At 39.2% G+C, this 26,303-nt stretch overlaps 1 protein-coding gene across 1 annotated transcript in view; it reads left to right on the top strand.

The window, feature by feature from the left end:
- The window catches only part of slc12a5b (solute carrier family 12 member 5b), a gene marked incomplete at both ends in the record, with an annotated part of 42,789 nt that overhangs the window by 14,943 nt on the left and 1,543 nt on the right, over positions 1–26,303 (top strand). Inside the window, 24 exons of the mRNA XM_083895584.1 lie at positions 262–368; positions 451–591; positions 6,334–6,480; positions 7,569–7,623; positions 7,704–7,834; positions 9,042–9,289; positions 10,434–10,645; positions 10,728–10,895; positions 12,302–12,400; positions 13,122–13,179; positions 13,397–13,571; positions 14,228–14,346; positions 14,458–14,556; positions 15,589–15,708; positions 16,082–16,186; positions 16,993–17,161; positions 17,246–17,438; positions 18,074–18,243; positions 19,351–19,482; positions 20,034–20,141; positions 20,619–20,735; positions 23,907–24,076; positions 25,334–25,348; positions 25,427–25,560. Coding sequence (XP_083751710.1) covers positions 262–368; positions 451–591; positions 6,334–6,480; positions 7,569–7,623; positions 7,704–7,834; positions 9,042–9,289; positions 10,434–10,645; positions 10,728–10,895; positions 12,302–12,400; positions 13,122–13,179; positions 13,397–13,571; positions 14,228–14,346; positions 14,458–14,556; positions 15,589–15,708; positions 16,082–16,186; positions 16,993–17,161; positions 17,246–17,438; positions 18,074–18,243; positions 19,351–19,482; positions 20,034–20,141; positions 20,619–20,735; positions 23,907–24,076; positions 25,334–25,348; positions 25,427–25,560 — 3,192 coding nt within the window. The remainder of the gene's footprint in view (positions 1–261; positions 369–450; positions 592–6,333; positions 6,481–7,568; positions 7,624–7,703; positions 7,835–9,041; positions 9,290–10,433; positions 10,646–10,727; positions 10,896–12,301; positions 12,401–13,121; positions 13,180–13,396; positions 13,572–14,227; positions 14,347–14,457; positions 14,557–15,588; positions 15,709–16,081; positions 16,187–16,992; positions 17,162–17,245; positions 17,439–18,073; positions 18,244–19,350; positions 19,483–20,033; positions 20,142–20,618; positions 20,736–23,906; positions 24,077–25,333; positions 25,349–25,426; positions 25,561–26,303) is intronic.

Raw genomic sequence — 26,303 nt, 5'->3', positions numbered from 1 at the left:
CCTCATCGTTCACCTGTCCTCTGTCCTCATCGTTCACTGCCAAAGTTTCCGGTGCATTAATTTTTTTCTTTTTTTATTATTATTATTATTATTACTCAGTAACAGATGTGATTTCAAACGTAGTGAAGTACAGTAGTTAAGTAAAAGTAAAATTACAAACTTTAAAAGTACAAGTACACAAAAAAACCTACTCTGTATATACAGTATATACTATGTATGACAGATATATGAAATGTGCTGCTTTGTGTCCCCGTGTTTCAGGTGATGTTCACCCCAGAGAGAGCAGTCCTTTCATCAACAGCAGCGCAGCCACTGAAGTGGACAAGAAGAACCTGCAGTATGACGGCAAGAATATGGCTCTGTTTGAAGTGGGTGCTGCTCTTTTGTTGTGGGATTGTGAGCGTGAAAACACTCGATGCTGTTATTACCATCGTGTCTCTGTGTTTACAGGAGGAGATGGACACCAGTCCAATGGTGTCCTCTTTGCTCAGCAGTCTGGCAAACTACTCTAACCTCCCGACGGGCAGCAAAGAGCACGAGGAGGCAGAGAATAATGAGGAGGGGGGACGGCCATCCAAAAAACCTGTCAAGGTACATATCTATCTATATCTATGTCTACATATATATATATATAGATAGACGTGCAGTTTATGAACAGGCAAAGCAGCGGGCAACTACTTGGGGCCCTGAGCCGATACTCGGAGCCTAAATGCACCTGTGTGAAGCTGAAGGAAAATGAAGAGGAGTTATCAATCAGGAAGTTAGAAGAGGAAGAAAAAAGAGAGGATGAAGAAAAAAGAAAGAAAGAAACACAGTTGTAAGTGGCGCTGCTGGCGCAGATAATGATATAATCATAACATTAACAGTCACTGTCTAACTAACGGGGACACAGACAGCAGCTAACATTAGCGTCAGAATGCTAGCTGATGCTAACGCTAACTAGTAGAAGCAGTGCTTCAAAGTGCTGATGAGGAATTTCCTGCTGTGGGTTTAGTTCCCCCAAGAAAACTATTTAACTTCTATACTTTATATTTTGTTTATAATGTGAGTTATTTACAGTGCAATGTATAGGTGTTTTTTTTAAGTTATTTACAGCATTTTATTTTTTCTATTTATTTATATTGTCTTATAATGTGTTTTTTTTACTAAGGTTGTATAGGTTTTTACAAGTTATTTACAGTATTTTACTGTTCTTTACATTTATATTTTCACATACTTTATTTATCTCTCCGTTCCTACAACAATATAAGGAGGAAATTTGATTTTTTTTTAGCATATTTACGAATGGTAATTCATCGTGATTAATCGTGATTAATCCACAGCTACCCTGTGATTAATCTGATTAAAACATTTTGACAGCCCTAATATATATATATATATTATATAAATAAAAATAAAAAAGTAGTATTAAAAGAACAAAACAGATGTAAAAACAAACTTTATTCCATAATATTACGACTTTATTCTCATAATATCACAACTTTATTCTCATAATATTATGACTTTATTCTCTTAATATCACAACTTTATTCTCATAATATCACAACTTTATTCTCATATCAGTTTTATTCTCATAATATCACAACTTTATTCTCATAATATTACAACTTTATTCTCATAATATTACTTTATTCTTATAATATCACAACTTTATTCTCATATCAGTTTTATTCTCATAATATCACAATTTTATTCTCATATTAGTTTTATTCTCATAATATCACAACTTTATTCTCATTATATTACAACTTTATTCTCATATCAGTTTTATTCTCATAATATTACAACTTCATTCTCATATCAGTTTATTCTTATAACATCACAACTTTATTCTCATAATATCACAACTTTATTCTCATAATATTACAACTTTATTCTCATAATATCACAACTTTATTCTCATATCAGTTTTATTCTCATAATATCACAACTTTATTCTCATAATATCACAACTTTATTCTCATAATATTACAACTTTATTCTCATAATATCACAACTTTATTCTCATAATATTACAACTTTATTCTCATAATATTACTTTATTCTTATAATATCACAACTTTATTCTCATATCAGTTTTATTCTCATAATATCACAATTTTATTCTCATATCAGTTTTATTCTCATAATATCACAACTTTATTCTCATTATATTACAACTTTATTCTCATATCAGTTTTATTCTCATAATATTACAACTTCATTCTCATATCAGTTTATTCTCATAACATCACAACTTTATTCTCATAATATCACAACTTTATTCTCATAATATTACAACTTTATTCTCATAATATCACAACTTTATTCTCATAATATCACAACTTTATTCTCATATCAGTTTTATTCTCATAATATTACAACTTTATTCTCATAATATCACAACTTTATTCTCATAATATTACAACTTTATTCTCATAATATCACAACTTTATTCTCATAATATTACAACTTTATTCTCATAATATCACAATTTTATTCTCATAATATTACAACTTTATTCTCATAATATCACAACTTTATTCTCATAATATTACAACTTTATTCTCATATCAGTTTTATTCTCATAATATCACAACTTTATTCTCTTAATATCACAACTTTATTCTCATAATCTTACTTTATTCTCATAATATCACAACTTTATTCTCATATCAGTTTTATTCTCATAATATCACAATTTTATTCTCATATCAGTTTTATTCTCATAATATCACAACTTTATTCACATAATATCACAACTTTATTCTCATAATATCACAACTTTATTCTCATAATATTACAACTTTATTCTCATAACATCACAACTTTATTCTCATAATATTACAACTTTATTCTCATAATATTACAACTTTATTCTCATAATATCCCAACTTTATTCTCATAATATCACAACTTTATTTTCATATCAGTTTTATTCTCAGAACATCACAACTTTATTCTCATAATATTACAACTTTATTCTCATAATATCACAACTTTATTCTCATAATATCACAACTTTATTCTCATAATATCACAACTTTATTCTCATATCAGTTTTATTCTCATAATATTACAACTTCATTCTCATATCAGTTTATTCTCATAACATCACAACTTTATTCTCATAATATCACAACTTTATTCTCATAATATTACAACTTTATTCTCATATCAGTTTTATTCTCATAATATTACAACTTCATTCTCATATCAGTTTATTCTCATAACATCACAACTTTATTCTCATAATATCACAACTTTATTCTCATAATATTACAACTTTATTCTCATAATATCACAACTTTATTCTCATAATATCACAACTTTATTCTCATATCAGTTTTATTCTCATAATATTACAACTTTATTCTCATAATATCACAACTTTATTCTCATAATATTACAACTTTATTCTCATAATATCACAACTTTATTCTCATAATATTACAACTTTATTCTCATAATATCACAATTTTATTCTCATAATATTACAACTTTATTCTCATAATATCACAACTTTATTCTCATAATATTACAACTTTATTCTCATATCAGTTTTATTCTCATAATATCACAACTTTATTCTCTTAATATCACAACTTTATTCTCATAATCTTACTTTATTCTCATAATATCACAACTTTATTCTCATATCAGTTTTATTCTCATAATATCACAATTTTATTCTCATATCAGTTTTATTCTCATAATATCACAACTTTATTCACATAATATCACAACTTTATTCTCATAATATCACAACTTTATTCTCATAATATTACAACTTTATTCTCATAACATCACAACTTTATTCTCATAATATTACAACTTTATTCTCATAATATTACAACTTTATTCTCATAATATCCCAACTTTATTCTCATAATATCACAACTTTATTTTCATATCAGTTTTATTCTCAGAACATCACAACTTTATTCTCATAATATTACAACTTTATTCTCATAATATCACAACTTTATTCTCATAACATCACAACTTTATTCTCATAATATCACAACTTTATTCTCATAAGATTAATATGTTTTTTCAGCTTCAGTTTGGTCCTAATACTCCATCATAGAAAGGTGCTATAATTTCCTACATTGTTATTTAAATGAAGAAGAGAAAAATGTGTGCTCAAGGCAAAGCAGTGGCTCCGATTGTTGTCTCACAGCACGAAGGTTACAGGTTCAAATCCCAGGTACTAATTCCAGCTTCCTCCCACCGTCCAAAAACATTGAGTTTGGTGATTGGGGGAATTGACGAGCCGGTTGTTTGACTCTTCACCCGGGATCGCCTCCAGCTCCCTCGTGTGTGAGGATGAAGTGGTGAAAAATGAGTGAAAGATAAGTGGATGGGAAAAAAAAATCCATGTAACTGTATACTCTCCCCTGCTCGAGTGGGTGTCAAAATGTGAAGAGTTTGATTGGTTAAGAAGTCGGTGAGGCAGCTGGCGCGCTGAAACAAGCAGATTGTTGAACCAATCTCCCACATCTGCTTCTTGTTCCTGCTGAAGCCTCTCACGGGTTTACGTTACCGTGAAATATGTACATTCACATTCTTTCTCGTGTCTGCACTTCCACAGTGGCTTCCTGTATCATTTTATATATATATATACTGTATATATATATATATATATATATATATATATTTATAAAACTGTCACCGTTTAGTTGTAATTTGTGATCATTTCTGTTGTCAATCTCAGCGAGTACAGTATACGTTTAAACATTTGTAAATTTATTTCATTTATTCTCTAACCTCCACATTTTAGAAATCTACTCTAATCAAGACCTTTTTAAATCAAATCCAGAGGCGCAGCTTGTGAACAGGCAAGGCAGGCAACTGCTTGGGGCACCGAGTCGATAGGGGTCCCCCCCAACACTCGGAGCCTGAGGGCTGTTTTTACTGAAATGTGCAGTGAGCAGCCGCCTCCCCTTCCCTTTAAACAACAATGGGCGATTTACAATGACATCTCAGTAGGAAACCTCCCTACATTTGCCACTTATTTAAACCGACAAGTTTGGATTCATTTTGTTTGATTTAGTTTAGTTTGGCTTTATTTACTTTCATACAGTTTATGTATGCATATATATGTAGTTCTTTAGTATATATGTTTATAAAGAAAACTTTATATCTTATATTATCTTCATTTTGGGTGGTGAAGGGACAGAAATGGCTCCTTTCAGAGTTACTAGAATGGAACAAAATAGAGCAAATCTCGACTTATGCTCAGGGCTCAGACACAGACGTCCAGACTGAGATGATTGAGTTATTATTATTAAGTTATTTAGTTATTAGTTATTTAATAAAAGAGCAAGGGACTGCATTTACAGAGGGTTATGAGGACACCCGTGAGTCACAGACATTTGATCAAACAAGACAAAGAATCCAAAGAGGATCAAGCAGAAATCCAAAAAAAAGCCAGGGATAAAGTCAAGTCCAGGCCGAAATAACTGAGTAAACACACATGAGCAGAACAGAGAACTGGTGGGAAATAAACACACAAGAATACATTCATGATATATTTCTAAGGAACACAGTAAATATGTTGTTTCTGCAGCAGCCTGAACGCACAAACTAGCTTGAAGCTAACTGAGCGATCCTATTCTACAGCATATATAGCATAACACTGTAGATTAGGGAACACATATTCAGCATTAACTAGGTGCTTACTAACATGCGTATAAGTAGCATACTAGCCCTTTATTAGTAAATATTAAGCATGCATTTACACCTTATATCGGAAAAATCTTAAAGGTGCATTATGTAATAAATCTAAAGCAACTGGCCATAAAATCCTCCTAATATGTCACAGAGACTCCGGAATAATGTTCATATAACAAACTGAACTCACCAACAACAACAGTACAGCATTAAAAAAAAATATTTTGCAGACTGCAAATCATGTTTATGTTCTGAAATCATGTTTTGACATGTGGCGCCACCTACTGCTATCTACCAATCATTGCAGTCAGTAGAGTCTCAGCTGCCGAGCAACCACGGGTTGCCAGTTAAGTCAGAAAACGAAACCTAAAAGACCTCGGTATTTTGAATTTGAATGTAGTAACCGTTTTTGGCCACATTCTTAAATATGGCGCCTTTAATTCATGTCGTAATAGAGGTCGAACAAGGGTTAGGGTCGTAAACTAAGGTTCATTAACCCAACTCATAAACCAACAAAGAAGAAATCTCACTCCACTTGACCTTTAAAGAAAAAAACTGAAGAAGAAATCCAAACCGACAAGAGTTTAACCTTTATTTCACCAGCAGAAAACAATCTAATGTGTATATTGTATATTATATATATTTATTTTTGAAGCAGCTTGTTGTTGTGTTTGCCAGGCGCCACAGTTGGGCACTCTGATGGGCGTGTACTTGCCGTGCATCCAGAACATTTTTGGCGTGATCCTCTTCCTGCGGATGACCTGGATGGTTGGGATCGGAGGCGTTTTCGGCTCCTTCGTAATCGTCTTCATGTGTTGCTCCACGGTGAGTAAGGGCCAATTCCAATTCCTATCTTAACCCTCAAGCTCAACCCTTAATCTTAACTGGCCCTCAAAACCAAGTGTTGAGGGTTATTTTGTCACTTAGAAATGGGACACCCCTTAAATGCAGATCCGTCTTCAGACTGTAGGGGGCAGAATAACGCGAAAGCTGCGTCCAGTCTGTCAACTCCAAAAAAGAGGAAGAAGAAGAACACATTTACGTCACAATTATTTATTACGATCCGTTTGTCAGTCAAGTTATTAGGTCGTCAGTTAGTTATAAGATGATACTCATACAAATACCACAACCACGGACATATTCAGCTGATAATAAGCCACACACCACGGCTTATTGAAAAGTAAACCATAGCAAACGATCGCTTGTCCGCACCGGCCGGCTATTGACAAAAGATCGTAAAATAAAAATAAATGTTACGCAACAATGACGTCAGTTATCCATAATATGGGCCTAAACTAAGATAATACAATGGTTTTCATCATTTTTATATCTCTATTAACAAAGAAAATACTTAATTTGTAGCGTACTCGTTTCGCTGCTTTCTGCGCCATCTTTGTTTTGTCAAAACACGCAATGCATTCTGGGTAGCCCTTGCTCCCAAGGGTGGTCTCGGAAAAAATCTCAATATTGAGGGCGATACAGCCCTTAAACTTGCCCCTCAACTTAATTTTTCTGAGAATCGGGACAGCACTTGCACTAGAGGGAGCATTTTTGAAATTGAGGGTTAAGCAAGGAATTGGAATTCACCCTATACTAAAACGACGTCTCTGTTGCTAATGTTACATACGAGACTTTGAAGGTTTACCAATTTAAAGCCATATTAGATTTCGCAAACATAGCAGTAAAAATAGAGATAGACGTTACATTAAGAACAAATTTGCTCCTGTGAATCGGGCCTTGACCTTTAGAATGCAGTTCCCCACATAAAAAGTAAATAATTAAAAACTTATTGTAAGGAGCTGTTTGTTTGTTTTTTATTGTTATTTTAAAGTGGTAAAACCACTTACACAATCACAGTCATGGGTATTCACTATCTGGCAGTTGATCTTGTATATTTTGGTTTCTTTTCACAGACCATGCTCACAGCCATCTCCATGAGTGCCATTGCAACGAATGGTGTTGTACCAGGTGAGTTGTATTATGTGAGTGAGTGTGATTGACAGAACGCTGCTGAACAGACTGACTCTTCTGTGTGTGCGCCCTCACAGCTGGAGGCTCGTACTACATGATCTCCCGCTCGCTGGGGCCTGAGTTTGGTGGAGCCGTTGGGATCTGCTTCTACTTAGGCACCACTTTTGCAGGTGCCATGTATATTCTTGGCTGCATTGAAATTCTGCTGGTAGGTTGCCTCACTTATTTCATCATTAAAGGGGACATATTATGCAAACTATCTAACTTTTTAATCATTGTAATACTTTTATTTGGGACTCTGGAGTGTGACACAGTCATGTTTTTGTGGTCCTCCTCAGTCTAAGTACAGGAGATAAAACACGACATGTTGACTTCCGCACTCATTGCTATGTCACAATGAGACATTCCTGGAACTGTTGTCTCTCTGAGCTCCGTTTTGTCCCTAAAAAACGTGAGAGTGCAGGCGAGGGCAATAGTCTGTGTTCTATTCTTGTCTGCACAGTGCAGCACAGAGTTCTACACAAACTTCCAGCCTCAGAGGATTTACATTTTATATATGACGGCAATGTGCCGGCTAGAGTTGGCCAATGATGGCTTTTCCAAATGCTAACTGCTGTTAGCTGCCGTTAGCCTCAGTGGCGCTGACGTAGTTTCCTGTGTCTCATTTGCATATTTAAAGAGACAGGCACTCAAAAGAGAGCGTTCTGAAAGAGGCTGTTTTGGCAGAGTGATTGAACTGCTGTGGTGCTTTTGACCAAAGCATGTCACAGACATGTTCATTAGGACACCAGGGGACTAGGTTAACTTGGAGAAATAGGTTATAATATGAGTCCTTTAAGTTGTATCTAATCATTGAACTTAAAGGTGCATTATGTAATAAATCTAAAGCAACTGGCCATAAAATCATCCTGATATGTCACAGAGACTCAGGAATAATATTCATATAACATATTGAACTCACCAACAACAACAGTGCAGCCAAAAAGTTCGCATTAAAAAAAATCTTTTGCAGACTGCAAATCATGTTTATGTTCTGAAATCATGTTTTGGCGTCATGTGGCGCCACCTACCGCCATCTACCAATCATTGCAGTCAGTAGAGTCTCAGTTGCCGAGCAACCACAGGTTGCCAGTTAAGTCTGAGCTACAATGGCGGAAAAACGAGACCTAAAAGACCTCGGTATTTTCAATTTGAGTGTAGTAACCGTTTTTGGCCACAATCTTACATATGGTGCCTTTAAAATTAAAAGGGCTTTAAAATTTCTTGTTGAAATTATTATTTATTCACCTGAAAATCGGGTTCTGACAAGCAAAACTATCAGACCCGACTGAGGGGATGTTTGTACGTACGTATACAGCAGCACCTCTCATGGTTTCACCGTTCTTGTTTCTCCCTCCATCTTCCCGTTGTTTCAGATTTACATTGTTCCTCAGGCAGCCGTCTTTAAGATCGAGGGCCTGGAGGGGGCGGAGGCGGAGGCGGCGCTCCTCAACAACATGCGAGTGTACGGCACCATTGTTCTCAGCTTAATGGCGCTGGTGGTGTTTGTGGGGGTGAAATATGTCAACAAGCTGGCGCTGGTCTTCCTCGCCTGTGTCATCCTCTCAATCGTGGCCGTTTATGCCGGGATCATCAAGACGGCCATCGACCCGCCCGTCTTCCCGTAAGTGACCTGATGATCTGCTGGTCAAACAGCTGTTTTTTCTTCAGTCTCACTAGACTGGAGTCCAGGCACCGTTTACCAGTTAGCTCCATTAGCTGCGTTAGCTCCTTTAGCGCCGTTAGCGTGCCTACAGTGGAACTGGAGCAGTTTGTCTATTAAACGAAAAGAGCAGCGCTACAAATAACCAGCGTACCTGTGTACTGCGTATGTGTGCCTCTGTTTTTAAAGTTTTGCGTTACTTTAGAGACTCATTTTAACAATCGGGAGTCACGTAAACATGACGTCACACGCGTCTTTTCCGGTCAGTCGTCATGGAAACGCATCATGCGTTAATGTACATTAACGTTGACGCCGTCAATATACAACTAATATACGTACATACATATACACACTAATATTCATTGTTCCTTTTTTAAATTAACTATGAACTATTTTAAAAGTAACCTCCTTACTTGATTCTACAGAAGAGGGTTAGGGCCACATGTAAACAAAATGATTTTTTTAAAAAGCTTGAATTCTTAGATTAAAGTCAGAATACTGAGGAAACAAGTTAGAAATCTGAGATTAAAGTCTGAACACAGAGATTAAACTTTTATCTCAGCATTCTGAGAATAAAATGTACATTTTATCTCAGAATTTTGGCTTTTTTTCTGTCAGAATTCAGACTTTAATCTCAGAATACTGAGAAAAAAGTCTGAATATCAGAATCAGACTTTTCCTCTGGCTATTATTGTTTTGTTTAAAAAAAATGACATGTGGCCTTAATCCTCTTTTCTCAGATTCAAATTGGACGTAAATGTGACTCATATCCAGACGTGTTTTCTTCAATTAAAATTAGCATAAAACTGTCCCGAAAGCTCAAACAGATTATCGTTTTCAGCACAAGCAGAAACATGTGTTCCACTCGCACCAGCTGCTCTTGGCTGTGACTGAGTCGACGTCATGCGGCGAGCTGTGAAATTGTGTCGTAAATCAGGCTGTCGTCTTACATGCAGGAAAGTGAAGGAATGCCTTCTGCAGCAAAAGCCAAACCGATGACACAATGTGAACGACTGGTTGTGAAAATCGCAGTGTTTACTTTCTGCGAACTGATTCATTCAAAAACACATGAAAGCGTTCGATGAATTGTCGACTTCCTTCGCAGGGTCTGCCTCTTAGGGAATCGAACTCTCGTCTCTAAAGGTTACGACGTGTGCGCAAAGGTCATCGACATAGACAACGAGACGGTCACCACAAAACTGTGGCGCTCCTTCTGTGATTCCGAGTCCCTCAACGCCACGTGCGATGAATACTTCACCAACAACAACGTCACCGAGATACAGGGAATCCCGGGAGTCACCAGTGGCATCCTGGCAGGTGAGAGACGCCTCATCTGTCGTCTCTTAAATAATGACATGGCTGAGCGCCAGCCGTCGATCAAATCCTCGCCTGTTTTCAGAAAACCTGTTTGGTAACTACCTGGAGAAAGGGGTGATCCTGGAAAAGCGAGGGATTGTGTCTGACGTGGACCCAGACAGTCCCACAACCAGCTCCAACCGCTATGTTCTGGCCGACATCACCAGCTTCTTCACCCTGCTGGTGGGGATTTACTTCCCGTCTGTCACAGGTGAGCATCATCATGCACTGAACCACACTGCTGTGTACTGCTGCTCGGACAAGTTTGACTTTTTTGTTCATCTCGGTCTATAACATCTTCCCACCAAGTTTCGAGGAAATTCTGTGTAACTCAATTTTGAGCAACGCACGGGTCCAGGAACTATGGGAACCAATATCTCACTTTTTTGACTTTTTTGACTTTTTTGTCAAATTCTGGACGATATACTAAAATGTAACTTTTTTGTCAAATTCTGGACGACATACTAAAGTGTGACGTTTTTGTCAAATTTTGGACGACATACTTAAGTTTAACTTTTTTGTCAAATTTTGGACGACATACTAAATAAATGACTTTTCTGTCAAATTTTGGATAACATTACTTTTTGTCAGATTTTGGACGACATACCGGTGAATGACTTTTGTCATATTTTGGATGACATACTAAAGAATTACTTTTTGTCAAATTCTGGACGATATACTAAAATGTAACTCTTTTGTCAAATTCTGGACGACATACTAAAGTGTGACGTTTTTGTCAAATTTTGGACGACATACTAAAGTGTGATGTTTTTGTCAAATTTTGGACAACATACTAAAGTGTAACTTTTTTGTCAAATTCTGGACGACATACTAAAGTGTGACGTTTTTGTCAAATTTTGGACGACATACTAAAGTGTAACTTTTTTGTCAAATTTTGGACGACATACCGGTGAATGACTTTTGTCAAATTTTGGATGACATACCAAAGTGTAATTTCTTTTTCAAATTTTGGACGACATACTAAATAATTACTTTTTGTCAAATTTTGGACAACATTACTTTCTGTCAAATTTTGGACGACATACCGGAGAATTACTTTTTTGTCAAATTTTGGACGACATACTAAAGTGTAATTTTTTGTCAAATTTTAGACGTCATACTAAAGTGTATTTTTTTTGTCAAATTTTGGAAGTCATACTGGACTATGACTTTTTTGTCAGACCTGACCATGCCACGTTTCAGAAGCTTTTATGTATGTGAACCCCGTCAAAAATGAAGGAAAGCCACGTCTTACACATGCATTTCAAAATGCCAGCCAGCTGTTGTCTTAAGTCCTCAGATGTGGGTATGGGACAGAAGGTTTTGTTTCTGTGAACTGTACTTTAACGAGTTAACACCAAGTCCTCTGTTCAAGCTCCCCTAATGTATTATCTGTCAAAAATATTCTCTTACAAAGTAACAAGGTGCTCTTATCTGTATCTTCCTTACTAGGATGTTCACATTTTCAGCAAATTAGCTCCGGAAGTATGAGTTCATATGCTGTGAATCCTGTTTGAGAAGAGTGGAAGTCTTGAGTTGCACTGTGTGACTACGGTGGACACAGAGGAAGAAGGAAAACTAAAGCAGAACCTTTCTGATTATTTGACCCTATCACAGGCATCATGGCCGGCTCCAACCGCTCCGGGGACCTGCGTGACGCTCAGAAGTCGATCCCCATCGGCACCATCGCAGCCATTACCACCACGTCTACTGTGTGTATCCTTCAGTGCCCCCAAGTCACTGGAAAACTCTTTAATGCTGATATGATCTTTTGTTTTCATATCGTTACAAAATGTGACAAAAAAACTCATACTTTAGTAAGTCGTCCAAAATTTGACAAAAAGTAAAAGAAAATCCAAAATTTGAAAAATAAAATAATACTAGTATGTCTTCCAAAACTTGATAAAAAGTCACACTTTAGTATGTCGTCAAAAATTGGACAAAAAAATTACAATTTAGTATGTCGTCCAAAATTTGACAAAGAGTAATGTTGTCCAGAATTTGACAAAAAAGTCACACTTTAGTAAGTCTTCCAAAATTTGACAAAAAGTCATACTTTAGTATGTTGTCCAAAATTTGACATAAAAATCACACTTTAGTCATACTCCGGTATGTCGTCCAAAATTTGACAAAAAAATCACACTTAAGTAAGTCTTCCAAAATTTGACAAAAAAGTCATATATTTCGTATGTCGTCCAAAATTTGACAAAAAAGTCATATATTTAGTATGTCCAAAATTTGACAAAAAGTAATGTTGTCCAAAATTTTACAAAAAAAAATCACACTTTAGTAAGTCTTCCAAAATTGCCAAAAAGGTTACACTTAAATATGTCGTCCAAAATTTGACAAAAACGTCATACTTTAGTATGTCGTCCAGAATTTGACAACAATCATGAATTAGTCTTGTATGTATTATTCCTTCACAGTTATACTGCAGACATGTCCTGTGTGGTGCTGTTTGGTGCCTGTATAGAAGGAGTGGTTCTCAGGGACAAGTAAGGAAATGTTAAATTTGTATATTTAACGTACAGCTGTGAGTTCTTGTTCTTCACTTGAATGTTTTTTTTTTTATTTAACATTACTTGATATACATACATTCTCCCATATTTCAGACTGTACTTTATTACACCACACCGTACTTGACTGAAGAGCCATGTTATCAATACAAATAAATGAGGACACAACATGACAAATGAGATTGTCTCTGCACAGGTTTGGGGAGGGGGTCAGTGGTAACCTGGTGATCGGTACACTGGCGTGGCCGTCTCCCTGGGTCATTGTGTTTGGCTCCTTCTTCTCCACCTGTGGCGCTGGGCTTCAGAGTCTGACGGGAGCGCCACGCCTCTTACAGGCCATCGCGAGGGACGGCATCATCCCGTTTCTGAGAGTGAGTTCTCTCTGCTGTGTGGAGGTTTATGTAAATGTTTTCACTATAAGATACAACAATTGTAATACACTGCCGTTCAAACGTTTGGGCTCACTTAGAAATGTCCTTATTTTTGAAGGAAAAGCACTTTTTTTCAATAAATATAACAGTAAATGAATCATAAATACACCCTATACATTGTTAATGTGGTAAACGACTATTCTAGCTGGTTTTTAATGGAATATGTACATAGGTGTATAGAGGCCCATTTCCAGTGTTCTAATGGTACATTGTGTTTGCTAATGGCGTTAGAAGACTATTGGATGATTAGAAAACCCTTGTGCAATGATGTTAGCACAGCTGAAAACAGTTTTGCTGGTTCTTTGACGAAAGGCCAAAATGATTATTTGGAATAAAAATAATTATTTCTAATCTTGTCAATGTCTTGACTATGTTTTCTATTAATTTTGCAACTCTTTTGATGAATAAAAGTTTGACTTTCAATGGAAAACACAAACAAATTGTATAGGTGAGCCCAAACTTTTGAACGGTAGTGTATGTTTATAATTGGTCTCAGTGACCATCAGAGCTCCAGTCAGTTTTAAAACTATGCTAGAATCTGAATAATTTGTGCGTTGGATTTGATGTTGTCCACGTGTGGTGTCATGTCGCTGCAGGTTTTTGGACACGGCAAAGCGAATGGGGAGCCCACGTGGGCTCTGCTGCTCACGGCCAGCATCTGTGAGATTGGCATCATCATCGCCTCCCTGGATGCGGTCGCGCCTATTCTCTCCATGTAAATACAGCGCTGTGCTGTGTTTTAATTCCTGTACTTATGACTTTTTATTACTTCTCTGCGCTCTTGTTCTCTTCAATGTCGTTCTCGTCTCCCTTCGTCTCCCTGCAGGTTCTTCTTGATGTGCTACATGTTTGTCAACCTGGCCTGTGCACTGCAGACTCTGCTCAGGACGCCAAACTGGAGGCCGCGCTTTAAGTTCTACCACTGGTGAGTTTGTGTGTCAACTTACACTACCGTTCAAAAGTTTGGGCTCACCTATACAATTTTGTTGTGTTTTCCATTAAAAGTCACACTTTTATTCATCAAAAGAGTTGCAAAATGAATAGAAAATGTAGTCAAGACATTGACACAAGATTAGAAATAATGATTTTTATTCCAAATAATAATTTTGCCCTTTCGTCAAAGAACCAGCAAAACTGTTTTCAGCTGTGCTAACATCATTGCACAAGGGTTTAGATCACTGGAAATGGGCCTCTATACACCTATGTACATATTTCTGGTCTGGTTAAAAACGAGATGTTTGCAGCTAGAATAGTTGTAGTTATATTCATTGGGGTAAAAAAAAGTGTTTTTCCTTAAAAAATAAGGACATTTCTAAGTGAGCCCTGTTGTGGAAATTCTCTGCTGCTGGTGAAGATTGAAATAGAGAAACTTCTGCCGGCCGAAGTTTTTATTTTCGTTGCAAGGAAAAGGTCAATCTTCAAAGGAGTGATCCTAGCTGGATAAAGACCCCGAGCAAAGTGAGCCCTCCACATTCATACCTTAGCAGCTTTGCATTCCTCCAATAGACAAAGAGTCTGCCATTCAAGGCGGTGTTTTCACACCATTCAAAATGTCCGACTTCCTGTTGAGTTGAGGCCATGGTTACATTCGACTTTTTTGTTCATCTTGGTCTATGACATCTTCCCATCAAGTTTCATGAAATTCGGTGAAACTCAATTTTGCCATTGAGCTCTTAAGCAACGCGCGGGTCCGTGAACTATGCCAATATGCCTTATTATATTATTATTATATATCCACTCATTGAAAAAAAAGTACTTTTCCTTAAAAAATAAGGACATTTCTAAGTGAGCCCAAACTTTTGAACAGTAATGAACCACCACCTGAAGATCACACTACACATAAAACAGTTTACAGGACGTGGTCGTTGCTTTTCATTCTGTTGCTGTCAGTGATTTGCAGCCTCCTGAATAACTCCGATCAGACACCACTCATCATGTGACCTCCTGTCTCCTGCAGGGCTCTGTCTTTCCTGGGCATGAGTTTGTGCCTGTCGCTCATGTTCATCTGCTCCTGGTATTACGCCATAGTAGCCATGGGCATCGCGACCTGCATCTACAAATACATAGAGTTCCGCGGGTAAGTGATCATTATGACAGCATGTGACCGTTAGTTTGAGTTTTTTTTGTATGAGCGTTCATTGGATTTGTATTCTTTGAGCGCTGAGTTGTATGGGAGTTTCCATGGTTACCGTCCTTCTATGTTGTCTGCTTTGACCAAAACAAGAGTGAACCATCAACAGGGAGTGTCACCTCACCCTAACCCTAGCGTGTTGGTCAGTGTTTACGGTCTACGTGGACTCAAGCTGTAGCTGATGTAGATGTAGGTGCGCTAGCGTCATAGAGAACCTTTGCGCTTGCGCGGCTGTGGAAAAGCGTGACCCAGACCACGTACAGTAGATTACATGCATACAGTGCATTTGCAATGAAAGTATGATTGTGTTCTGTATCAGGGCTGAGAAGGAGTGGGGTGATGGGATACGTGGCATCTCGCTGAGCGCTGCTCGCTTTGCCCTCATGAGGCTGGAGGAGGGACCGCCACACACCAAGAACTGGAGGTCAGTCGACGCCATGGGCCAATTCCAATTCCTATCTTAACCCTCAAGCTCAACCCTTAATCTTAACTGGCCCTTATTTTGTCACTTAGAAATGGGACACCCCTTAAATGCAGATCCGTCTTCAGACTGTAGGGGGCAGAATAACGCGAAAGCTGCGTCCAGTCTGTCAACTCCAAAAAAGAGGAAGAAGAAGAACACATTTACGTCACAATTATTTATTACGATCCGTTTGTCAGTCAAGTTATTAGGTTGTCAGTTAGTTATAAAATGATACTCATACAAATACCACAACCACGGACATATTCAGCTGACAGTTACCACACACCACGACTTATTGAAAAGTAAACCACACCGGCCGGCTATTGACAAAAGATCGTAAAATATAAATAAATGTTACGCAACAATGACGTCAGTAATCCATAATATGGGCCTAAACTAAGATAACACAATGTTTTTCATCATTTTTATATCTCTATTAACAAAGAAAATACTTAATTTCTAGCGTACTCGTTTCGCTGCTTTCTGCGCCATCTTTGTCGTATGAAAACGCAATGCATTCTGGGTAGCCCTTGCTCCCAAGGGTGGTCTCGGAAAATCGCAATATTGAGGGCAATACAGCCCTTAAACTTGCCCCTCAACTTAATTTTTCTGAGAATCGGGACAGCACTTGCACTAGAGGGAGCGCACATTTTTGAGATTGAGGGTTAAGCAAGGAATTGGAATTCACCCCAAGTATCCATTTTAATCATGTTTTACGTTGAATTTCGGCGAAACGATGATGATTTACTGGCTTCTTTCACTCTCAGGCCTCAGGTCCTGGTCCTGGTGAGCGTGGACGCCGAGCAGAACGTAGAGCAGCCTCGTCTTCTGTCTCTGACTAATCAGCTGAAGGCGGGAAAAGGTCTGACCATCGTCGGTACCACGGTTCAAGGCACCTTCCTCGACAACCACACTGAAGCACAGAGGGCAGACCAGGTCAGTGCAGCGTAGCCTCGTTCTGCTTCTCTGACCGTATCAACCACTGCGATGACTCACCGGCAGCTCCGCGTGTCTCTGCAGTCCTTGCGTAAGTTGATGGAGACGGAGAAGGTGAAGGGGTTCTCACAGGTGGTCACCTCCAACCTGCGAGACGGAACGTCCCACCTGATCCAGGTCGGAGGCCTGGGCGGGCTGAAGCACAACACCGTGATGGTCAGCTGGCCCCGGAACTGGAAACAGCCCGAGTGTCACCAGCACTTCAGGAACTTTATTGGTACGGTTTTTTTTGGTCATGAGTGAAAAGTTTGGATTTATTTTGCGTCATTGAACTGTTTTTATGTTTATACACTACCGTTCAAAAGTTTGGGGTCACTTGGCATATTGGCTCAATGGCAAAATTGAAGTTCACCGAATTTCATGAAACTTGGTGGGAAGATGTCACAGACCAAGATGAACAAAAAAGTCGACCGTAACCATGGCCTTAACTTAACAGGAAGTCGGCCATTTTGAATTTTGGTGTCCATTTTTGATTTACGATTTGCACCCTACGTACACTACCGTTCAAAAGTTTGGGGTCACTTAGAAATGTCCTTATTTTTGAATGAAAAGCACTCTTTTTTTCAATTAATGTAACATTAAATGAATCATAAATACATTCTGTACATTGTAAATGTGGTAAACGACTATCCTAGCTGCAAACGTACAAAATATGTACATAGGTGTATAGAAGCCCATTTCCAGTGTTCTAATGGTACATTGTGTTTGCTAATGGCGTTAGAAGGCTATTGGATGATTAGAAAACCCTTGTGCAATGATGTTGGCACAAATGAACAGTTTAGCTGGTTCTTTGACGAAAGTTTGTTTTTAATGATGTATCTGTTCAAAAACGTTCCCTCTGTGCTTTTGCAGAGGTGGTCAGAGAGACAACCGTTGCCAGTCTGGCCTTGTTGGTCCCGAAGAATATCTCCAGCTACCCGTCCAACGGAGAGCGCTTCACTGAAGGCCACATAGACGTGTGGTGGATTGTGCACGACGGAGGCATGCTGATGCTGCTGCCCTTCCTGCTGCGCCAACATAAGGTGGGGAAGCAATTGGGGAAAAATGACGTAAAACTCATGTGCGGTGATCGTTCATTATCAACAAGTGTTCTCTCCTCTGGCCCCCATTTTTCCCTTTCACCGCAACTGGTCAAGGCAGATGGCTTCACATCTTTGAGTCTGGTTCTGTCAGAGATTTCTTCGTCTGTAATAAGTAGTGATGGGCACGTTAGCACGATAGTGGCGGTTAACGGCGTCAACATTAAAGGTGCCATATGTAAGAATGTGGCCAAAAACGGTTACTACATTCAAATTCAAAATACCGAGGTCTTTTAGGTTTTGTTTTTCTGACGCAACCCGTGGTTGCTCGGCAGCTGAGACTCTACTGACTGCAATGATTGATAGACGGCGGTAGGTGGCGCCACATGCCAAAACATGACTTCAAAACATAAACATGATTTGCAGTCTGCAAAATGTTTTTTTTAATGCTGTACTGTTGTTGTTGGTGAGTTCAGTTTGTTATATGAACATTATTCCTGAGTCTCTGTGACATATGAGGAGGATTTTATGGCCAGTTGATTTAGTTTCATCACATAATGCACCTTTAACGCATGTTAATGCACAACATGTTTCCCTGACGACTGACCGGGAAAAGGCGCGCGTGACGTTATGTTTACATGACTCCGGATTGTTAAAATTAGTCTCTAAAGTAACGCTAAACGTTAAAAACAGAGGCACACATACGCAGTACACAGGTACGCTGGTTATTTGTAGCAATGCTATTTTCGTTTAATAAACAGACCGCTCCAGTTCAACTGTAGGCATGCTAGCGCCACTAAAGGAGCTAATGGAGCTAACTGGTAAACGGTGCCTGGACTCGTGGCACGTAAACATGACGTCACACGAGTCTTTTTCCGGTCAGTCGTCATGGAAACGTGCCGTTGTGTGTTAACCTAGTGCCCAGCACTAGTTAAAAAGGGAGTTTTTTTCTCTCCACTGATGCCTCTAGTGTTTGCTCATTGTGTGGATGGTTTGGTTTCTCTGCGCTGCAGGATGTTGTCTATGTGCACAGTGCCTTAAGATAACGTGTTATGATTTGGTGCTAATACAAATACAATTGAATTGAATTGTTCCTGTTTTGACTCAAAGGTGTGGAGGAAGTGCAAGATCCGCATTTTCACCGTCGCTCAGATGGATGATAACAGTATCCAGATGAAGAAAGACCTCATCACCTTCCTCTATCATCTACGCATCAGTGCTGAGGTGGAAGTGGTGGAGATGGTGAGGAATCCGTCTGACACACTGTTCACATAGGGGTCGTACCTATGTTCCCCGGGTCCTATGTTCCCCGATCGGGGAGCATCGGACCTTCTTTTTAAAAAAAGGGTCCTATGTTCCCCACTTTGTGGAAGCCTGGGTATGGAGCTCCAGTGTAGAGGGTTAGGGTTAGGGTTAGGGTTAGGGTTAGGGTTAGGGTAAGGGTAAGGGTTAGGGTTAGGGTAAGGGGTAGGGTCCTATGTTCCCCGGGTCCTTTTGGGTGAACAGTGGGGAACATAGAACCCTTTTTTAGAGAATGGGTCCTATGTTCCCCGGTCTCATACAAAGCAGGGAACGTAGGACCCTTTGGGTGAACAGCGGGGAACATAGGACCCTTTTTTAGAGAGAGGGTCCTATGTTCCCCGGTCACATACAAAGCGGGGAACATAGGACGCGGGGAACATACATATGGTCCCGTTCACATACACCTGGAGCTTTGTTTTGGACAAAGGAGTCTGTATCGACATGCAGTAACACGACTTCACAAGACTATGTTTTTGGGGCTTTTTTTTTAGCTTGACGGCGACATCTCAGCCTACACGTACGAGAAGACGCTAATAATGGAGCAACGATCGCAGATCCTCAAGCAAATGCACCTGACGAAGAACGAGAAGGAGAGAGAGGTGAGCAACGTTTACTGGAGCTGTAAATACAATTATTCAAAACACTTATATTTATGTAGATAAGGTTTAGCAAACCGTAAAAGAACATTAACACACATACCCGAGTTCTGCAGACCGAAGAGCAAAGACGCTTGTGAAAGTGAAGGTGAAAATTGGAAACAAGTGTTTTATTCCACCGTCTTATTTGAGGTTAAAATCTCTGTGTGACCTGGGTTAAATGTCGGGTGGCTTCACACCTTTTAAAACAAAAGATGATTTGTGCGTTATTTCCTGTCATCATAAAAGTTCGTTAACGCACACATTTTCCATTATCGCTCGGTCTCAGCTGGAGCGGGAAATTGGTTCATAATGAGGTGTGTGTGTGTGGACTTGTTTTGCACAGATCTGAGGGGAGGAACTCGATTCTGCAGGGAAATTACAAAATGAAGCTTTTCCATCTCTTTACTCATTAATTATTCTTTTTATATATGACTACAGATACAGAGCATCACCGATTCATCCCGTGGGTCCATTCGCCGTAAGAACCCGCCTGGTTTACGTGTCCAGCACAGCGCTGAGGAGGGAACCAGTGTGGCAGAAAAACCAGAAGACGAGGTAATGGGAAAAAATACTGTCAATACTGTAAATAATATATAACATTGGAAAGGTAAGAACAGCGTTTGAAAGCATATTATGAATTTCTTTTTTTTCTTTTATTTTTTTTTAAACTCTCTGCGCCTTAAACTGTTATCTCCCGTTCACTTGTGAGTTGCTGCACCTGCTCCTACACTAGTGCTTTTGTTTTGCAAGCATACTGTGATGTCTTTGTTTTACAAGTTAGCTGCGATGTCTTTGTTTTACGAGCTAGCTGCGAGGTCTTTGTTTTTACGAGCTAGCTGCGATGTCTTTGTTTTTACGAGCTAGCTGCGATGTCTTTGTTTTTACGAGCTAGCTGCGATGTCTTTGTTTTTAGGAGCTAGCTGCGATGTGTTTTTTTTACGAGCTAGCTGCAATGTCTTTGTTTTAGGAGCTAGCTGCGATGTGTTTGTTTTACGAGCTAGCTGCGATGTCTTTGTTTTATGAGCTAGCTGCGATGTGTTTGTTTTACGAGCTAGCTGCAATGTCTTTGTTTTACGAGTTAGCTGCAATTAGGGTTGCCACCTTTCAGAAATTAAAATAAGGGACGCCCCACCGCGGCTCCTCAGGGCCATGACCACCACGGAGCCGACTAATCTAGGACATCTAGACACGTGTGTTGTAAGGGTGTCGGGGGATTTTCTAGTAAAATTTCACTATGGTGAGTACATGGCGAGGGAGCGGAGCGACCGGGCGGAGGCGGGTTGGTGTGGAGCATTTGAAAATTTTAGGTAAAAATGGGGCATTCTGAGGCTTTTGGAAGGACCATTATGGTGACTCATGAAGTAAGGCCAAGTAACGCAAAACATTACAGAACTCTGTATTACAGAAAACATCTACTTTGGGAAGCAGCTGGGGGAACACATGAACATGAAATGTCTTTATTGGCAAGAGCAATATAACTAGGGATGCACCGAAAATCAGGAAACAGTTGGCCGAAACCAGAAAACCGAAATAAGTTATTGTGCTAATTCTGTACCATTGTTTTTTTTTCTTCTAATTTTGTTATGGCAGGGACTGTGTGTACTTACCTCACTAAAGACAAGGCATTGCAATTATAGTATATTATAATATAGAGTGCGCCCCCTCATCTGGTGCAGACGGGCCTTTTTTTCTGCGCACCGCACCTGCACTGTGGCTTCTCTCTCTCTGCTGTGTTGTGCGTCGCTGCTGCGCTCTGCGCTTTTCCTCCAAGCGATCTTTCCGTATCAGCACAGACTGGATTGTTTCTCTACACGCAGTTTTATCTTTACATCCAATAATAATCTTTATGACGAGGATCGGTACAGTCGCGATGACATGCGATGACGACAACTCTTAACAGCGCACTTTTCATTGTTTTCACTCCGTGGTCTCAATCTTTTTGTAGAAGAGCTTTAGTTTAGTTGTAATTAAGGGAATAACCGATTAATCAGATGAGCTGATGTCTTTAGTTAACTGTGAGCAGCACCGATGTGCGGCGTCTGTTGCTAGGCAACCGTGACAGCAGCACGCACACAGAGGGCCGGAGCCGGGGCGGCCGAGATCCTGCGTAGATCCCGCCACGACAAGTTTGCTGGCCTTATTATTCCCTGTGTTTTATTTTCATCTTTATCTTTAGTGTTGATGTGTGTGTGACAGACATGTGGATTGGATATTTAAGGAAATACGGAACAAACCAATACGGGACGCGACATTTAATTGCCAAATAAAGGACGATTCCGTATTTTACGGGACGGGTGGCAACCCTAGCTGCAATGTCTTTGTTTTACGAGTTAGCTGCAATGTGTTTGTTTTACGAGCTAGCTGCGATGTCTTTGTTTTACGAGCGAGCTGCGATGTCTTTGTTTTACGAGCTAGCTGCGATGTCTTTGTTTTACGAGCTAGCTGCGATGTCTTTGTTTTACGAGCTAGCTGCGATGTGTTTGTTTTATGAGCTAGCTGCGATGTCTTTGTTTTATGAGCTAGCTGCGATGTGTTTGTTTTACGAGCTAGCTGCGATGTCTTTGTTTTACAAGCTAGCTGCGATGTCTTTGTTTTTATGAGCTAGCTGCAATGTGTTTGTTTTACGAGTTAGCTGCAATGTCTTTGTTTTACGAGTTAGCTGCAATGTCTTTGTTTTACGAGTTAGCTGCGGTGTCTTTGTTTTACGAGCAAGCTGCGATGTCTTTGTTTTACGAGCGAGCTGCGATGTGTTTGTTTTACGAGCTAGCTGCGATGTCTTTGTTTTACGAGCTAACTGCGATGTCTTTGTTTTACGAGCTACCTGCGATGTCTTTGTTTTATGAGCTAGCTGCGATGTCTTTGTTAACAAGTTTGTTGCGATGTCTTTGTCCCGCAAAAAAACATGTCTCACCGGTTAAACGTATATTTTAAAATTTGTATAATGTTTATATTATTTAATTTTTTTATATATATAGTTTGGCTTTCTTTACAAAAGCCAAAATAGTTAAATTCTCCCTTTTTCTAAATTTAAAAATGCGTGACCCAAAATGACAATGACAATGAAAAGACAACCTGCGGAGGTTCAAACCTACGTGACATGCTCATTGTTGGCAGATGGACTGGGTGATGTCTTCCAGAAACTGCAAATCCACTGGGATTTTTATTGCACATTCATTTCTAGGGTTTAAAGTCCAAAAAAAGAGAACATATCCAGTGAGCAGCAGTCAGAGGAAACTAACCAGACACTTCATACCTATTGCATTGCACATATGTGAAGAACTGCTTCGCTTTATTGTTCCCTTCATACTTAAACAAGTCATATGATTTTTCATCAGGGAATTGCCCTCTATTGTGTTTCCTTGTATTCTTTGACTGCTTAGTTGTAGGAATGTGCGACCACTGGACTTCCTCATACAACCCAAAGCAGGTGTCCATGGTTAGTGTTTCCTTTGTTGTCTCTTTTTATCAAACGAAGAGTCTATCACCATCTGGGCTGGAGAGTGTTATGCTCCGGGGATCATGTGTAGTTCACACGGAATCAAACTGGACAGAAACGCTCTTATTTTTGAATGTATGTTGTGAAAATAACAATGACAGCAATGTTTTTCCACACAGCGGCTGCTCTGCGATTTCCCACCGGCTTCCTCCAAGTTTCACCTTAACTGACACCGTGTCCCTTCCCTCTCTTTCATCGTGTTGTCACACTGTTATGTCCCTCTCTCTCAGTCTGTGGCTGTCTCCAACTCAAAACAGGTGCAGCTGGTGCACGGTAAGAACGCCTCGACGCCGACCAGCCCCACGAGTCCCACGTCCCCGGCCGCCTGGACCGACAACAAGGGGAAGAACCTTCTCGCGGTGAGCCCAGAGCCGGGCAAAGACCTCTTCAACATGAAGCCGTGAGTGACCCCTGCTGCACAACAAGCACACATGACACATTACACACATATGAGGACACGGGTCAGTGACCGCTGTTCCGAGGTTTGTGTTGTGAACCCAGACCACTGACAATGACCCCGTTCATCGACGACAAGTTTGTCCTGAATGTGTCCGTAGATCTGGTGGACACACGTGTAACCACATGCTTTAGAGCAGGGGTTCTCAAAGTTTTGATACCTGAGGGCCAATTTAGGTACCGGACATTGGACTGAGGGCTGTCAAAGGAAAAAAATAATTTTAAAAACTGAAAAAAATCCCATTTTCTAATAACTATGTCGTCCAAAATTTGATTTATTTAATTTTGGTCCAAAATTTGACAAAAACGACATACTATACTATGTCGTTCAAAATTTTAAAATTTTGGGGGGAAAAAGTTTTTTGGTCCAAAATTTGACAAAAACGTTGTACTATAGTATGTCGTCCAAAATTTGATGACATATTAAATACAGTTCTACAGTTTACACTTATTGGTCTGTATCCAGTAATTTCAAATAAACATTTAACAAGCTTAGTAGCTCCTGGATTAAAACTATCAACTGTAATTCATTGCGGGCCGCCAGAAATGTTTCTGCGGGCCGCCATTGGCTTGCGGGCCGCACTTTGAGAACCAATGCTTTAGAGACTTACAGTACTTCATCCGTGACAATATCACACATACTATATTTAATCTAGGGCTGTCAAAATTAACGCGTTAACGCAGGATGATTAATTTGTGGAATTAACACGTTAATAATTAATAGCGTCAGCTAGCATTCTGACGCTAACGCTAACTAGTAGAAGCAGTGCTTCAAAGGTGCTGATGAGGAATTTCCTGCTGTAGGTTTAGTACCCCCAAGAAAACTATTTAACTTCTATACTTTATATTTTGTATGTAATGTGAGTTATTTACAGTGCAATGTATAATTTTTTTAAAGTTATTTACAGTATTTTATTTTTTCTATATATTTATATTGTCTTCTTTACAATGTAATGTAATTACTAAGTTTGTATAGTTTTTTTGTTTAAGTTATTTACTTTAAAAAAAAGTAACAGTATTTTATTGTTCTTTACATTTATATTTTCACATACTTTATCTCTCCGTTCCTACAACAATATAAAGAGAAAATGAGAATTTTTCTGGCATATTTACGAATGATAATTAATGAAATTAAAAAATTTTGACAGCCCTAATTTAATCCACTTATTATCATTATTATTTCCCTCCAAACACGCTTCAGGGAATGGGAACACCTGTGAGTATTAACGCTAAAGAAAATTGATATGAGAAGCTAAGTGTCGTCTCCAGTCTGATGTGATGTTTCTCGCGTCAGGAACCAGTCCGATTTGAGGCGCATGCACACGGCAGTGAGGCTAAATGAGGTCATCATGAAGAAGTCCAAGGAGGCAAAACTCGTCCTGCTCAACATGCCGGGGCCTCCAAAGAACCGCGTTGGCAACGAAAACTGTATCCTTCTGCGTTTCATTTATGCTTGGATGGAGCTGGATGTGTTAAATGTTGGTAAGATATCACTGACTTATAGATCCTGTAAAGCAAATTCAGCATTTCTTGAGTCTGGAGTTAAAACTGAAAATAGTTTCTGTCCAGTAGTGTCTACAAATATGGCTTCATGACACACAGGAGCCACAGTTAGCTCAAATCTTCAAACACAGTGTTGATATAAAAACTCTCGTCTTTAACGGTGATCTCACGTTCACTCGTGAGTTGCTTCTACACTAGGCCTAATTTTACAAGCTAGCTGCAATGGAGACCGTATCTATGTTCCCCGGGTCCTATGTTCCCCGCTTTGTATGTGACCGGGGAACATAGGACCCTTTCTCTAAAAAAGGGTCCTATGTTCCCCGCTTTCACCCAAAAGGACCCGGGGAACATAGGACCTTACCCTGACCCTGACCCTGACCCTACCCTAACCCTAACCCTTTACCCTGGAGCTCCACACCCAGGCTTCCACAAAGTGGGGAACATAGGACCTTTTTTGGGAAAAACGGGGAACATAGGAACCGGGGAACAAAGGTACGACCCCGCTGCAATGTCTTTGTTTTACAAGCTAGCTGCGATGTCTTTGTTTCACGTGCTAACTGTGATGACTTTGTCCCGCAAAAACGTGTCTCACCTGGACGTAAAAATACACAGAAAGGAATCTAAAATTCCTAAAAATAGGGAAAGGAAGTAGAGAAGAAAAAAAAACA

This window comes from Microchirus variegatus, assembly GCF_963457635.1.
Source record: "Microchirus variegatus genome assembly, chromosome: 9".
Classification (NCBI taxonomy): domain Eukaryota; kingdom Metazoa; phylum Chordata; class Actinopteri; order Pleuronectiformes; family Soleidae; genus Microchirus; species Microchirus variegatus.
The sequence above is the reverse complement of the archived record's forward strand: the minus strand, read 5'-3'. Positions and strand labels throughout refer to the sequence as shown.